The 15,319-nt window shown below is 49.2% G+C and overlaps 1 protein-coding gene across 2 annotated transcripts in view; it reads left to right on the forward strand.

Annotated features, from left to right (window-relative positions):
- ASS1 (argininosuccinate synthase 1) overlaps positions 1-15,319 on the forward strand; it is an 87,897-nt gene that overhangs the window by 65,627 nt on the left and 6,951 nt on the right. For both annotated transcript variants that reach the window (XM_029062792.2, XM_029062794.2), the window contains one exon: positions 8,300-8,431. In XM_029062792.2, the coding sequence (XP_028918625.1) occupies positions 8,300-8,431 (132 nt within the window). The remainder of the gene's footprint in view (positions 1-8,299; positions 8,432-15,319) is intronic.

Here is a 15,319-nt window from a genome sequence, read left to right on the forward strand (position 1 = left end):
TAGCTGATGTGATGGGAGTGCAAGCGAGATGATAAATTCACGTGGCTGTTCCTGTTCCAGCCATGAAGAGCTTTTATTTAAGTGTAAGGTAATAGGAGAAACTGGTTAATCGTCAATTACATGGAGGACAGTGCCTGGGAAACTAATGTCCAGACCTTGAAGTGCGAGAAAAAGGGAGAAAAATTCATTTGTATTGATTTTACAAACCTTGTAATTGAAATTCGTTAAAGACTAATAATGGTGGGAGGGAGAGGGGGTAGGGAGCAGGGAAGGAGAGGCATCAGCGGCCCTGTTCATTCGCTCGAGATGGCAGCAGTGTTGGTGGCTTTGCGGGAGGGAGGGCGAGCTTTGGAGAGGAGGTGTGAGGACTGGGGTGGGAGACTGACCAGAGGTCTGTCCAGTGTGGGCTGGGAGTGGGGAGGAAAGGAGGAGATGAGAAGGAATAGGAGCTCCAGCTCTCTCTTGTCTCTCTCTTTCTCTCTCCCTCTGCTCTCTACCTCTCTCTCCTTCCTGAGGACTATCTCCTTGCCCCTCTCCCGCTCTCCATTGCTCTCTGTCTCCCTCCTTTGCTTTCTCACAAGGTTCCCACCGTTTTACCACCAGGAGATGGAGAGCTGAGGCTGCTCAATCCAATCCTCCCTGGCTTTTTCCAACACACTTAGCCAGCCCAGGGCTATTTTGAAGGCTTTCTTGGTTGTCGGATTCCACAGCTGCTGGGCTCTTCTACTGATGGGTCCTCTGATCTGCCCTCTTCATTTTCCCCAAAGGTCTCAGGGTTTGTCATTCCTGGTGTGAGGTGGGTAGGAAGGAGGAAGCAAGGAGACTTCCATTCCTGAGGTCTGAGCCAGGATTTTGCCTCATTCCTTCCTAGGATTCTCTTCAGTCAAAGCCGGTGAGAAGCAGAACCTTCCTCACCCTCCCCAACACCTAGTGTTCTTAGCTGTCCCCAGACTCTGTGGGCTCGGGATGACTAGGCAGGCCTCAGGACCCCTCCCCTTAGCCACACTGAAGACCCCTATTGAGCTGGCAGAGGGAACAATATCTTCCCCTTAATGTGATTCTTTGCAGCAGCTCACTTGGCCCCTAAAAATGGGGCCTGGCTAGTTCTGGGCTACCCTCCCGCTACCAGCCCAGTAAGATCATTGCAGTGGCCGGGCACAGCTTGTCTACATTGTCATGGCAACTCCATCCACGGTGCACCCATCCCCTGTCTGAGGGAAGGAAAGGCCCAGAAACCCATGCCAAATCAGGAAACAGAAATACCGACTCCCTCCCTCCCCCAGCAGCCCCATGCCCACCCCAGGGTCTTCCCATGCCCATCCCAGGGTCTTGCTGGTCTCCCCCGCAGCCACATTGGCATAGCCTCTTAGCAAAAGGCCCAGGTTGGTGGCAGAGCCCTGAGCACCAGAGAGCAAGGGGAGACGGAGAGAGCAGAAAATACCCCTACATTGATCCCTCTTGAATTGGTAGATCACAGTCAATACCGCTAAATTGCTCAATTCAAGGTAAACTGACAGTAGCAGTTACAAATTAGAAAATTTAAGCAGCAGCAGCTGTCTCCCAACCCCTCTTTTCCTGTCCACTCTACTCCTTCCCCTCCTTCACCCCCTCCCCTTTCTCAGCCCCCTTCTCAACCATAATTATGGTGTGATTGAAGCTCCTCCAGTCAGGAGTGCTGACACCTCTGTCTTTTTCCTGTAAACACGGAGAGATGAAAATAGACACTTGGAGACGCTGCAAGTGTCACTTTAAAGATGTCTGTTGTCTCCTCTGTGGTGACTCCAAAACCTCAGCTGTCATCTCCTCCCTTTTGCGCAGTGGTTCGTATTCCGACTGTCAAAAGCCCCGAATCCGTAGCCTCTTAGCTTCACGTTTCTGTCACAGATTGGAGGGAAAAAAAAGCACTAACAAAATAAAGGGAAACACGGGAGAGAGAAATCTCTGCTCTCCATCACCTGCAGGGAGCCGAGGGAGGACGGGAGAAAACATGGTAGACCATGCAGCCCCAAAACAAGCCTTTTTTTCATCAGTCAGAATTAACTTTAACATCTTCTAAGAAGTAAGAATATTAATGTGTGTGTGTGTGAGGAGAGACAGAGTGATAGGAAGGGAGTTTGGGATTTTTGTTGGTTTGGGGGTGTTATTTTTAAGTCTCTCTAGGAGCGGCGTCCCTGATGTTGCGATGCCATGCTGGCTTCTACTAAGTTTGGCTTGCCCTCCCACTGGGTGACAGGTCCCCGGCAGGCCTCTTGGCAGCTGTCCCAGGCTAGGGGTACCTCCTGGGCTGCTTCTTCTCATAGGCAGTGAAAATCACGTTGGACTGGGAGTTGGGAAATCTGGGTACTCTCTTTTCTGATTTGCAATGGGCCCGGGGTGAGTCATCCCCTTTCTTGTATTGCTGCTTCTCCACCTGTGAAACAGGGATAATCCCGCCCCCTCCCTCCTTTCCTGGTCTTGCGTGAAGATGCACAAGCTCTGCATGAGTTTTCTCAGAAGCAGGAGATCAGCGTAGTGCAGTATAGCATGGTTGGTGGAAAGAGCATGAGCTTCTCTAGATTATAAACTCATTGTGGGCAGGGAATGTGTCTGTTATATTGTACTCTTCCAAGCACATAATATAGTGCTCTGCACATAGTAAGTGCTCAATAAATATGACTGATTGATTGGAGGTCAGGAGACCTGGGTTTGAACCCCAACTCCGCCACTGGTTTGCTGTGAGATTTTGGGCAGGGCACTTCACCTCTCTGGGTTTCAGTTTCTTCATCTATGAAATGGGAATAAGATAGATTATGAGCCCCTGGTGGAACAGAGACATAATACACAGTGAGTACTTACCAAATACCAGGCTCAAGGTGTTTGGCTAAGTGCTCTGTAGCTAGGCAAAAGTGTCAATGTCCAGTGTGCCTCTCAACAACTGAGATTTTGCTAGTTGTCTCTCTGGTTTCTCCCAGTGAACGAGCTCAAGGTAGGAAAGCAGAATTAGGATTTTTCTGCTAGGGCTCTTGGTTTGGTTTGCCATTTTAGTCTCCTCCTACAAGGGGCTGTCTTTTGGTCCTAAAGGTTCTTCCTGGGAACATGAGGCCATCTCAGAGGGTCCAGTGTGGCCTGGAGCATGGACTAACCTTTTCCCCTGGCCCTGCCCAAGGACTTCAGCCACTACTGCCAAACCAGACAGTAGATGATCCCCAAATATATAGCTCCCTCCCAGAAGCATGGACTAGTGGAAGGAGCATGGGTTTGAGAGTCAGAGGACCTGGGTTCTAATCCCACCTCTGCCTGTGTGACCTCGGACAAGTCATTTCCCTGTGGTTCAGTTTCCTCATCTATAAAATGGGGATTCAGTACCGTTAATAATGTTGGTATTTGTTAAGCGCTTACTATGTGCCGAGCACTGTTCTAAGCGCTGGGGTAGACACAGGGGAATCAGGTTGTCCCACGTGGGGCTCACAGTCTTAATCCTCATTTTACAGATGAGGTAACTGAGGCACCGAGAAATTAAGTGACTTGCCCAAAGTCACACAGCTGACAAGTGGCCGAGCCGGGATTCGAACCCATGATCTCTGACTCCAGAGCCCGTGCTCTTTCCACTGAGCCACGCTGCTTCTCTACTTAGACTGTGAGGCCCAGGTGGAACAGGGACTGTCTCCAGCCTGATTATTTTGTATCTACCCCAGCACTTAGTATAGTGCTTGGCACAGAGTTAATGCTTAAAAATGCCGCGGTCATCATCTAGGAGCGTACAGGTTAGGTAAAGTCAGCACTCTCTGGGAATACCTGGATCAGTCATTCCGCAGAATGCACTTTGGCATTTGGCCTTTGGCAACATAGTAAGTGCTTAACAGATGCCATAATTATCATTATTATTATTACTATTATTATTATTTGGCCTTAATGCAAAAGAGAGTGTTTTTTTCCCCTTGCAATTCTATGTATTGTTCCTATTACAGTGTATGTCTGGGCTTTTTTTAATGATATTGGTTGAGCTATAAAGCATACATAGCCCTCTGAAGCTGTCTGTCAGCAGTTTTTACGATGTTGGATCAATAAACAGTCAGTGGTATGTACTGAGCGCTTCCTGTGATCCAAGCACTGCACTAAGCAATGGGATAGATAGAAGCTAATCCGGTCGGACAGTCCATGTCCCGTGTGGGGGTTGGTTACAGATGAGGTAAACGAGGCACAGAGAAGTCAAGTGACTTGCCTAAGGTCACACAGTAGACAAGCGGTGGAGCTAGGATTAGAACCCAGGTCCTGTGACCCCCAGGCCTGTGCACTTTCTATTAGGCCATGCTGCTACTTCTTGCCGCAGGGGTAGTTTGTGGATCTGGTCACAGGCATGGAAAGGGAGGTATCCAGCAAAGGTGTAGGGAAGAGGAGAATAACAAGTTTTTCTATTATTTAAGCTTTGGTTTTGTTTAACTGTGTTGCCCCTCACGGCCTGAACCCCAGACCTAGCGGTCACGTCCCACTTTGCCCACAGAGGATGGCGAAGGTATTGAATAGCAGTCCACATAAAGCTGTAGAAGCAGCAGGCCTATCTGCTCTGAGGGCTGAAAAATAATAGGGACCGAGCCGACTTGGTTGAATTCTAGGAGGAAACTTGTCCGTGGCTCTGCATTGCCCTTTTTATAAAGCTGTTTGTATATCAGCAGTCTTTTCCATGTTGGGTTTATAATCAGTTAGTGGTATTTATTGAGCTACTTTGTGCAGGGCACCGTACTAAGCACTAGGGAGAGTACAATATAAGAGCAGACACATTCCCCGTCCACAATGAGCTTACAGTCTATAACAGATGGATGGTTTTCCCGTAACCCACCGACCTTCCTCCTCCCCCCGATAACCCCAACCAGAGGGCAGTTTTCTGTTGATATTGCCCAAGGCACTGTGGCTGCTCACCCAGCTGGACCATCCAAATAGAGGTGGTTGGCCAGTCAATCACGGTCAGTCAGTGGTATTTATTAAGCGCTTACTGTATATAGAGCACTGTACTGAGCACTTGGGAGAGTACAGTGGAGTCGTTAGACACACTCAGCCTCCTCCCTAGGGCATGTGTCTGAGAAAAAAATCTCACCTTTCAACCCTCCCAATTAAATTAATTCAGTCATATTATTGAGCGCGTAATGTGTACCACGTGCTTGGTTAAGAACAGTACAACAGTAAACAATGACATTCCCTGCCCACAATGAGTTTACAGTCTCGAGGAATTAAATCCAAGCAGGGGAAGATGGAGGTAGGTCCATGTGGGAGGAAGAATCAATCAGTCAATAGAAATGATTGAGCAATTACTGTGTGGAGGGCACAATTTTAAGCGCTTGGGAGAGTATATAACACATTTGGTAGACTCATTCCCTGCCCACAAGGAGTTTACAGTCTAGAGAAATAAGAATAGAGAAAAGAAACACTCAGAAAGCCCTGACAGTGAGGAATTAGAAGATCAATGAAGAAGGTGGACTTCAGATGGAGGAACATCTTGGAACTCTTTTAGTCATCCACCTTCGAGGCAGCGTTTCAAGAGTTTGTGTTGTTGAGGGAGCTTGTCTTGACTGGAGACTACCAATCCCACAGCCAAACCAGGGCCCAAGCAAACCACCTTCCTGTCGTGAGGTATCTGTCTCTTTTCATTACCTACACTTATTTCTCCCCTCCATTAGTGCAGAAAATAATAAAGCTTTACCTGTATTTTTACAGAAGGGAAACTGAGGCAGGGAGTCAGTTGTCTGTCTCCAGTGGTTCCCCATTTCTCTCTCTGTGTCAAGCAGAAACTCCTTTCGATTGGCTTTAAGGCAGCTGACTGAGTGCCCACACCCTCCCCACACTGCATCCCAGGCTCCGCAGTCTCTCTGCTTCATTCTTCTCAAACCAACCGAATCATCCTGTCTCGATTTCATCTATCCCACCCCTGTCCTCTTGTTTCTGCCTGGGACTCCCTCCCAACCTCATATCCAGTTGACCACTGTCTCCCCTATCTTCAAGGCCCTTCTGAATCTGCATCTCTTCCAGGAGGCCTTCCCTGATTAATCTTTCATCTGTCTACTCTGTTCCCCTCTATCTTGTCACTTCAGCAATTCCCTGTCACCTAAGCACTTGGGCAAACACTCCCCCACCCCCAACAATGGACATATATGTCTGTCGGCCCCCCAGACTGTAAACTCGTTATGGGAAGGGAACGTGTCGGCTAATTCTGTTGTTCTCTCCCAAGTGCTTAGTACAGTGCTCTGCGTGTACTAAGCACTCAATAAATACCATTGATTGACCGATTGATTCTCCTCACCCGTAATTTATTTTAATGTCTCTCTGCCCTATTACAAGCATAAGCGTAAGCATAAGGGCAGAGGTGATGCTTACTATTGCCTTCTTCCAAGTGCTTAGTACAGTACTCGACACAAAGTAGACACTCAGTAAATGTTAATGACTGATTAAACTCACAGCTTGTCAGAGTTTATAATTATGCACTTACCTTGAGGAGTATCTTACAGAGTTAGAATATTGTACCTTCCAGCTGGAGGCAAGAGACCAAGTTGAATGGCCTAGTGGATAGAGCACGGGCCTGGGAGTCGGAAGGCCCTGGATTCTAATCCTGCCTCCACCACTTGTCTGCTGTGTGAACTTGGACAAGTCACTAAACTTCTCTGGGCCTCAGTTACCTCATCTATAAACTGGAGATTAAGACTGTGAGCCCCATGTGGGAAAGGGACAGTGTCCAACCTGATTAGCTTGCATCTCCCCCAAGGCTTAGAACAGTGCTTGACACACAGTAAGCGTTTAACAGATCATCATTGTGTCTACCATCCGCTGAGCTGGGAGGAGCCTGAATTTCTGCTCCTCCTGCCACCCTAATGCTTTTTGGTTTTATTTTGTATATTTGTCCCCTTATTCTATCTTAGTTCTTTATTGTTTCACCTTGCCCTAAGGGTCTCCAGTCCCATCTTCCCCCTTATATTCTCAGATTGGGAACCCTTTGACGGTCGGGGACTATGTATAATTCCTACCTGGGTTTTCTTTCCCAGAATATAGTGCACATATATACACAGGTGTTGGGGGGGCAGGGGGGTAGAGCAGAGGGAGGAAGTAGGGGCGATGGGGAGGGAAGGAGGAGCAAAGGAAAAGGGCTCAATCTGGGAAGGCCTCCTGGAGGAGGTGAGCTTTCAGAAGGGCTTTGAAGGGGGGAAGTGTGCTAGTTTGGCAGATGTGAGGAGGGAGGGCATTCCAGGCCAAAGGTAGGACGTGGACCAGGGGTCGACGGTGGGACGGGGAGAAGGAGGCACAGTAAGGAGGTTAGCAGTGGAGAGGAGTGTGAGGGCTGGACTGTAGAAGTGATAGTAGATATGATCCCTGCCCTCAAGGAGGAAGACATTCTATTGGGGAATTACCGATAGAACCTGTGGCGTGTGAGACTATGCACTTAGCATCAAGTCCCTTTATGAAATTATCTTGAAACAACTGGAAGGGGCAACAGTTCTAAAGGCAGAGTTGAAACCAGTCAATAAACAGTATTTATTGAGAGCCTCTGGTGTGCAGAGCACCGTATTGAGCCTTAGGAAGAGTACAATACAATAGAGTTTTGGTAGACTGGCTTCAAGAGGCTTACAGTCTCATGGGGAAGTGACATATTTGGAGGTATCGTTTCTTAAAGCAATCCGAGTACTTTGACTCCATGATAACTTTGTTGCTTGGTGGTTTCCTTGAGATCTGTGACCATTCCAGGGGCAGGAGGGGCCTGAGGTGATGGCGGGGAGAGGAGACAGAGAGGTTTGGGAATCAAGTGAGCTAAGCAGCCCACGCCGAACCTTGTGTCCCTACCAGGTAGCCTCTCCTTTCCTTCGCCTCCCTCCCCCTTCTCCCCGCAGCTGATGGCGGGGGGGTTTTGTTTTGCATTTTGTTTTTTTTAATTTCCCTTCCTCCCCTTACCGTTTGAGGGGGGAAGGGGATATTTTGGGCCCCCATCTCTCCGGGCCCGCACTCCGCCATCGCTCATTTAATTACAGGTTTTCAGCCGCAGACCGGTAGGCATGCACTGGAGAGGGGGGGAGCAGCTCAGAAACCCTGTCATTTAGCCTCGTCAGAGGGCCTCTTCAAAGAGGGGAATCTAGACATTTTCTCCGCAAGGTGCGGAGTGGACTGTCTTGGCCTCAGCATGAGTATAATGACAGATGCATTTTGCGGCAAGCTGGGAGTGAATGGGCTCGACCAGCATTCCTCTTGTCAGACAAGTCATTATTTTTTGTCATTTGCTGACAGTTTGGGTTTCATGCGTTTCTCTCTTTTTTCTCTTTTTCCCCCTGCCTGGAAAAATGGCTAGGTATCTACGAGACCCCAGCAGGAACGATCCTGTACCACGCTCATTTAGACATTGAGGCATTCACCATGGATCGGGAAGTGCGCAAGATCAAGCAGGGACTGGGCTTGAAATTTGCCGAATTGGTGTACAATGGTACGTTCGCGCCTCGCCCGCCGCCCCCACCCGGCCCCTTCCTTCTTCCGTTCCTTCCCCTACCCCCTCCAGCTCCTTCCTCCCTCTCAACCTGACAAAATGGCTGTCTCGAGCTCAAAGCTGGGCCCTTCCTCCAGCGAAGGGCAAACTCAACGCAGCTTTCACAGGTCTGTCCCCTTCCCCGCCGTCCCCCACCTGTCCCGAAGGGGTGACGTGCTTTGGCTGGGGAGGGAGACGTCCTCGAATGAAGGCTGTGGGGAGTTGGAGGGAGAAGGCAGTGGTTGGGACCTGAAAAGAGACATTAAAGCCCTGTTCCTTGTGCTTAGGGCAAAAAGTTTCTTTCAAGGAGGTGAGAACAAGCAAAGCTGGGGTGTGCATCGGGATCCTTTGTCAGAAAGGCTGGGATATCCGAGCCCCAGAAGGAAGGAAGTCGGGGACCTTACTTAAAATGGAGGAGAGTCACAGTGACACCATCACAGCCCCTGGGAGCATCTCCACCAACTCACCCACCCTCCTTTCTTCAGGAAACACCGAGAGTTTGACCACCCCCCTCATTGGGTTGGAATCCTCAGTGGAGTTTCTTGCCAGGAAAGGATCAGAGCAGGGGAATCAAGTCATCTAATTGTGTATTCTAGTGGTATTAACTCATCTTAGAATAATAATCGTGGCATTTGTTAAGCCCTTACTATGTGCCAAGCCCCGTTCTGAGTACTGGGATATATTCATTCAGTGGTATTTGTTAAGCGCTTACTATATGCAGAGCACTAAACTAAGTGCTTGGGAAAGTACAGTACAATATATGCAATGCAATCAGATAAGCAGAGTCGTGAAATTAAGTAACTTGCTCAGGGTCATTCAGCAGGCACTTGGTAGAGCCTGGATTAGAGCCCAGGTCTCCTGGCTCCCAGACCCATGTTGTTTCTATTAGGCCACACTCCTCAGTGTTTTTACTGAGGCCCAAAGCAGCTCTAGGTGGCCCTGGCAATTTAGATCAGACCAGGGATTGTCCTGAGGACACATATTCATTTCCAGGTAAGTAAGGAGCACAGCTTCTTGTCCTCCTGTAGGGGAGTCAGGTTGGAACTCAGTACTCAGAAGCCCTGCTTGCCCCAACCACTGACCGTGAGACTGAGCGAGCCTCAGACTAGAATTTCTTGGGAGATGTGGCCCTGGGAGTCGAGGGACGAACTCGGGTTTGGGTGAGGAAGATGCATCCTGGGTCCTCCCTTGTAACTTGTCCCCAGTTACTCTGCAGTCCTCCCCTTTCTGGTCACTCTCACCAGCCCCCTAGTTCCCTCAAAAACTTCTCAGAGGAACATTTCCCAATTTCTGGCCCTTCTTAATCCTCTGATGGCAAGGCAGCCACGGGCCTTGGTCATCTCCTTTGAGTATTTTCTTTCCCTCACTCTAGGAAGTGATTCTGAGTAGTAGCAGCTGTAATACCATTTATTAAAATCCCACTTAGTCATATTTGTCGAGCGCTTACTGTGTGCCGAGCAGCGTACTAAGCATGTGGATGAGTACAGTATAACGGACGCGTTCCCCGCCCACACGATTTCACTTCATGCAGAGCACTGTACAAGGCACTTGTAATTAAGTCTTCAAGGTCCCGGTCCGCAGAGAGCATAAGCTCTAACAGCCACCTTCAGGCAGAGTAAATATTGGGCTCTGGGAGGCTTGCTACAAGGTAGCCTAAGCCCTATACAAGGACTAGGGTGTGGACTCATTGACCAGACTCACTGACCCAGCTCGCTGCCTATTTTCAGATCCTCAGGTCAATGTCCCACAGCCTCCTTTCCCCTGAGCCAGAAGCCGGCTTTGTCATGCCTAGAGGAGATGTGACTCAGAGTCAGTCTTTCACTCAGTCAATTGTATTTATTGAGCGCTTACTGTGTTCAGAGCACTGAACTAAGTCCTGGGGAGAGTACAATATAACAATTGACACATTCCCTGCCGACAGTGAGCTTACAGTCTAAGAGGGGAGAGTCTAGAGTCCTTCACCTCAATTCCAGGTCCTTACCTTTCTGTCCAAGTCAGAACCTTATAAGTTGAGCTGAGTCCATGCAGAACCAGAAGTGGGCCTGGATTTAATCATTTCAATGGTATTTATGGAGCAGAGCATTATACTAAGTGCTGGGCAAAGTACAATACAACAGTAAATAATCACGTTCCCTACCCACAGCAAACTTATAGTCTAGAGGCGAGTAGATAGACAAGAAGTGTGTTTGCATTTCCACTATTAAGGCTCCCAGCCCATAGTAGGGAAATAGAATTTCCTCTAACGGCCCCAATAATAGGCCCACCAGCTTACATTGTGGCTTCAAGGGCAGATTTCAGTGATTGGGCCGTGATCCAGGTTCGTGGCTAACCTCCAACAGGTGGTGGTTTAGGAGAAGGCAGAGAGAAAACTTGTGTGGCTCTCTCACCCAGAGCCAATCCATCTGGGGAGTTAAATCAGCCCACTCTCAGGGGTTTTGAGTTAAAGTCCTGATGGAATAGCAGTTGGCCAGTAGACCTGGATATGCCAGGAAGAGAAGAACAGTGAGAATGACAGAGTCCAGTGGAAAAAAAATAGGTGTGGTTTTTTGGTCTTGGTCGAGAGAAGCAGCCTGGCCTAGTGGATAGAGCATGGGTCTGGGAGTCAGAAGGGCCTGGCTTCTAATCCCAGTTTCGCTCCTTGTCTGTTTTGTGACCTAGGGCAAGTCAGTTCACTTCCCCGTACCTCAGTTACCTCATCTGTAAAATGGGGATTAAGACTCTGAGCTCCATTATTGTATTGGACTCTCCCAAGCCCATAGTACAGTGCTCTGCACACAGTAAGGGTTCAATAAATATGATTAAGTGAATGAATGAATGAGGGACAGGGACTGTGTCCAACCTTAAAGCACTTAACACATACCATTTAAAAATCCCCATAAGCACCCACAGTGAAGGCAACGTTTACCCTGTTCCCTGGAACTAGCAACTTGTAAAGCTGAGAAGCTCCAGTTTATCTTCTTCACTTCTCTCTCCCCATACTCCTTTTCTTTTTAACTACCTAATTGTTGTAACTAGTTTAAGAGATTAGTGGTTATGTGTTTGGTTTCTTTCTCTCTTTGTGAGAAGGTGGCTTTGAAGCCGCCTCACTCCCGACTCTGCCCCCCCTCCTCCCAGGCTGGGCCAGGTGTGGAAATGCTATTGTCTCCCACAGGTCTCATTTTGCTCCCTGGGATGTCAGTGATTAAAGTTGGATTTCTTTTCCCAAGTGGGAGTGTCACTGGGGCTGATGGCTGGGCATAGAGAAGCCCTGCCAGTGGGAAAGAGGCACCTGCAGGTTTCGGCTGGGCCTGGCCTGGCCCGGAGTGTGGAAGGCTCGGGGGACTGAGAAAGGTGACAGAGATTTAAGGAATTAAATGGGTTGTTCACTCCCCTACCCCTAAAAAACTTTCCAAGCGAAAACAAAACTGTGTTGGTATTTGGGATTCAGGTAGTAAAAATGAGCACAGTTCCAACTTGAGCTATGAACCAACACCTCCCCACCCTCATTTAGTAGGAGTCAAAGTAATAGTGTTTATTAAGTGTTTACTGGGTGCAGAGTACTGGAGTAAGCGCTGTGGGAGAATTCACTGATGGAAATCAGACACTCTTCCTGGGGGGCTCGCCTTCTGACCTTCTCTCTTCTTCCTGGAATCAGACATGAAGAAAACCCACCTGCTGAGTAATAGTAGCAGTAACCCCAAGAGTATTTCTATCTGCAGGACTTTTACTCAGAATTAGTTATCGTGATATTAATGCTCTCTCTAAGACTAGTAAGATTCCCCTATTCATCTGAAGATCTCATAGCATCCTACATATCGCATGTGTCCTCTTTTTCCATGATTGGTTACGGAACCCAGGAGTCCAGACTCCCGTACTTACAAAGCTGTTAACCAGACCTTGCTCCTTTCCCAATACACCATCCCAATTGTGGTGGGTTGTTGTTTTTTTGGTTTGGTTTAAAACAGCAAGTTAGGACCTAGAAAACCACATCTTCATTTTTAAGAAGCAGGCTGTCCTCTGTGCTTCCCTACCTTGTGTTTTCTTTGATCCTTCTCTCTCTCTCTTTGCTTTCTTGATAGCAGCCCTCCATGTCTCCCACCTCACTTGTCCCTGAAGGGGGGCTCACCAAGGGGCATTTTGGCCAGGCTCCCACAGAAGCATCTCATGGGAAGTCCTGGTTATGCCCACTCTAGCAGTGCCAACTCAAGGAAGTCCTCAGCCCACTCTCCCACCCCAGTTTCCAGGTGCCAACAGGTCCAGGGACTACTGTCCAGCAAGAAGCTGAGCCAGATGAACATTGACCTGGGTCCCCTGCCTACAGAGATTTAGGTGCCCACAAAGACCCTCTGTCAGGCAGTTGTACAGCAATCGCTCAGGCCAGTCCAGTTCCAAGCTGGAAAAGCGATTACAAAAACCATTACAATCTTAATAAAATACAGGCCAGGCCCTTTTACCTTTCCTCTTGTTCCCCAAGGAATGAGAGCTCAGATCAGAGCTCACGGCCTTCTCACACAAGGCCAGCTGGGTAAAGAAAGTTGAGAGGGCACCTGTTTGGAAGCTAGATGGGAGAGATGAGAGAGATAAAACTTCAGGCTCATTGCAGGCCTTTAAATAGAATCTCTTTCTCCTCTTCCTCTATCTGCTGGATCCATCTCTCTGCCTTTCTTCCTGATCTCTGAGAGCTTAATGGACTAATTACCCTCTTAGGGCCACAAAAGGGATCTCTGGTTCTCATGGAGGCTCCTTTCTCTTGCTTAAGGCAAGCAGATGATTTCTTATAAGGGGTAATGGTGCCTCTTGTCCTTCCAGGCCCAGAACCCCTGGAGGCTGCTTGCCACTGTGTGCCAGCGAGATCCTGGCACTTAGTCATGGTTTAATCTCCTGCACTCCCGGGCTGCGCCGGTGGGTTGTGACACTAACTCGGTCCATGCCTTTCCCAAGGAGCCAAGCCAACTTCCGTCCCCCCCTCCATTCTTCACCTCCCCTCAAGGAACAAAACTCCTGCCTCTCCCCTGCCCCAGCTTGCCCCTGGATCTTCAGGCCCCAGTAATCCATCTGGGAGCTCTCGGGTGTCTGGCGAGAGCCAAAGACAGAAGACCCTGGGATCACCTCCCCGGCTCGGCCCTATTTGTGGCTCCTAAAGCTGTCACTCAGGGCACCTTGGAGCCATTCTAGTGTACCTGAGTTGGGAGGGGAAGTCCGCCCCTTCCCCCCGGCTCCCCCAAGGACTGAGGCTAGATTGCTGGCACAATGGGGCTCAGACGGACAGATGTGCCTGTAACATCTCTCCCTCAGCCCCACGGAGAGCGGAAGGAGGAAAGCGGAGCCGGGTCTGCCGGAGGGACTGACAGCGAGTAGAGTTACTTCAGAAAAGAATGGGAAGGTGAGCCCACCTGAGAGGCCGCCTGGGCCATATGGACCCCGATCACCGGGCCTGATAACGCCCCAAGGTCAATCCCCTCCAATCCCGACCTATTCTGCCCCAGGAAGGGGGCCCTGGGCTTCCAGAGGAAGGTGGGGTGCGAGGGGTCTTTCCTGAGCTAACTAGTTCTCGGAGACAAAGGAGAGGAAGCCGTTTTAGTCCACTGACCGACCCAGCCCAGGCTCCGCCTATCCCTGCCTAACTGAAGGGGAGTAGTGAACAGTAGGGAGTGGTGAGGCGAGCTCCTAGGGTAAGGTCAGTTCCAGGGGGAAGAGTCACCAGGACAGGAAACAATCAACCAGTAGTACACAGCGCAGTACCGTGTGCTTGGGAGAATATAATAGAGTAAGCAGACAGGATCCTTGCCCTCAAAGAGTTCGTGAACTAGCTGGGTAGACATTGCCGATGTCAGTTAGAATAATAATAATAATTATGATATTGGTTAAGTGCTTACTATGTGCCAAGAACTGTTCTAAGCACTGGGGTAGGTACAAGGTAACCAGGTGGGACACAGTCCCTGTCCCATATGGGACTCAAAGTCTTAAGTCCCCGTTTTACAGATGAGGTAACTGAGGCTCAGAGATGTGAAGTGATTTTCCCGAGGTCACACAACAGGCAAGTGGTGGAGCTGGGATTAGAACCCATGACCTTCTGACTCCCTGTCCTGTGCTCTGTCCGCTACACCATGCTGCTTCTACTGAAGTAGTGGGGGGTTTTTACCTCAATCTTGTAATGCTAACCTCTTCCACTCTTTTTCATCCCCATTCTTCCACTAAATGCTGCTTGCTCTTTTTAACCCTTTGAACAAGAACATGAGACTCCGTCCTAATTCTCCTTCCCCGCCAGACAACAGTCCCCCACCTCCACCAGACAGTCTTAAATCTATCCACCCCACTGTCTTTCTCCCCAGGTTCCGTTTCTGCCCCACAGCACTCAGATCAACAGCTAATATCCTATGGGAATGCCTCTCTTCCCTCCCCTTCCCAAAAGGTACCTGGGTAGGACAGGAGAACCGTGATCTACTGGGTGTCAGAGGGGAAACCCAAGGGTGAAAAATGTCCCAGCCTGCCACCTACAGAGGATACACTCTCTAATTTCCCGGGAGCCCTCAACCCCGAACCTAATAAAAGAACAGCATGACCTTGGGCAAATCACTGCACTTCTTTCGGCCTCAGCTACCTCGTCTTTAAAATGGGGTTTAAGACTGTAAGCCCCATATGGACCAGGGACTGTATCCAACCTGATTACCCTGCATCTACCCCAGCGGTGAGTGCAGTGCCTGGAACCTAGTAAGCCCTAAACAAGTAGCATTTTTTAAAAAATCACCTTCTTCCTCACCCCAACCATCTTGTGTTTTCAGCCTTGGCCCTGAAGTAATCATCTGGTCTGGTTTGTTTCTGTTCCTTTGCCACAAGGAGGACCAGCCTTTTCTTGAGCCCTAAACCGGA

The sequence above is a fragment of the Ornithorhynchus anatinus genome, chromosome 4, assembly GCF_004115215.2.
Source record: "Ornithorhynchus anatinus isolate Pmale09 chromosome 4, mOrnAna1.pri.v4, whole genome shotgun sequence".
Lineage (NCBI taxonomy): Eukaryota > Metazoa > Chordata > Mammalia > Monotremata > Ornithorhynchidae > Ornithorhynchus > Ornithorhynchus anatinus.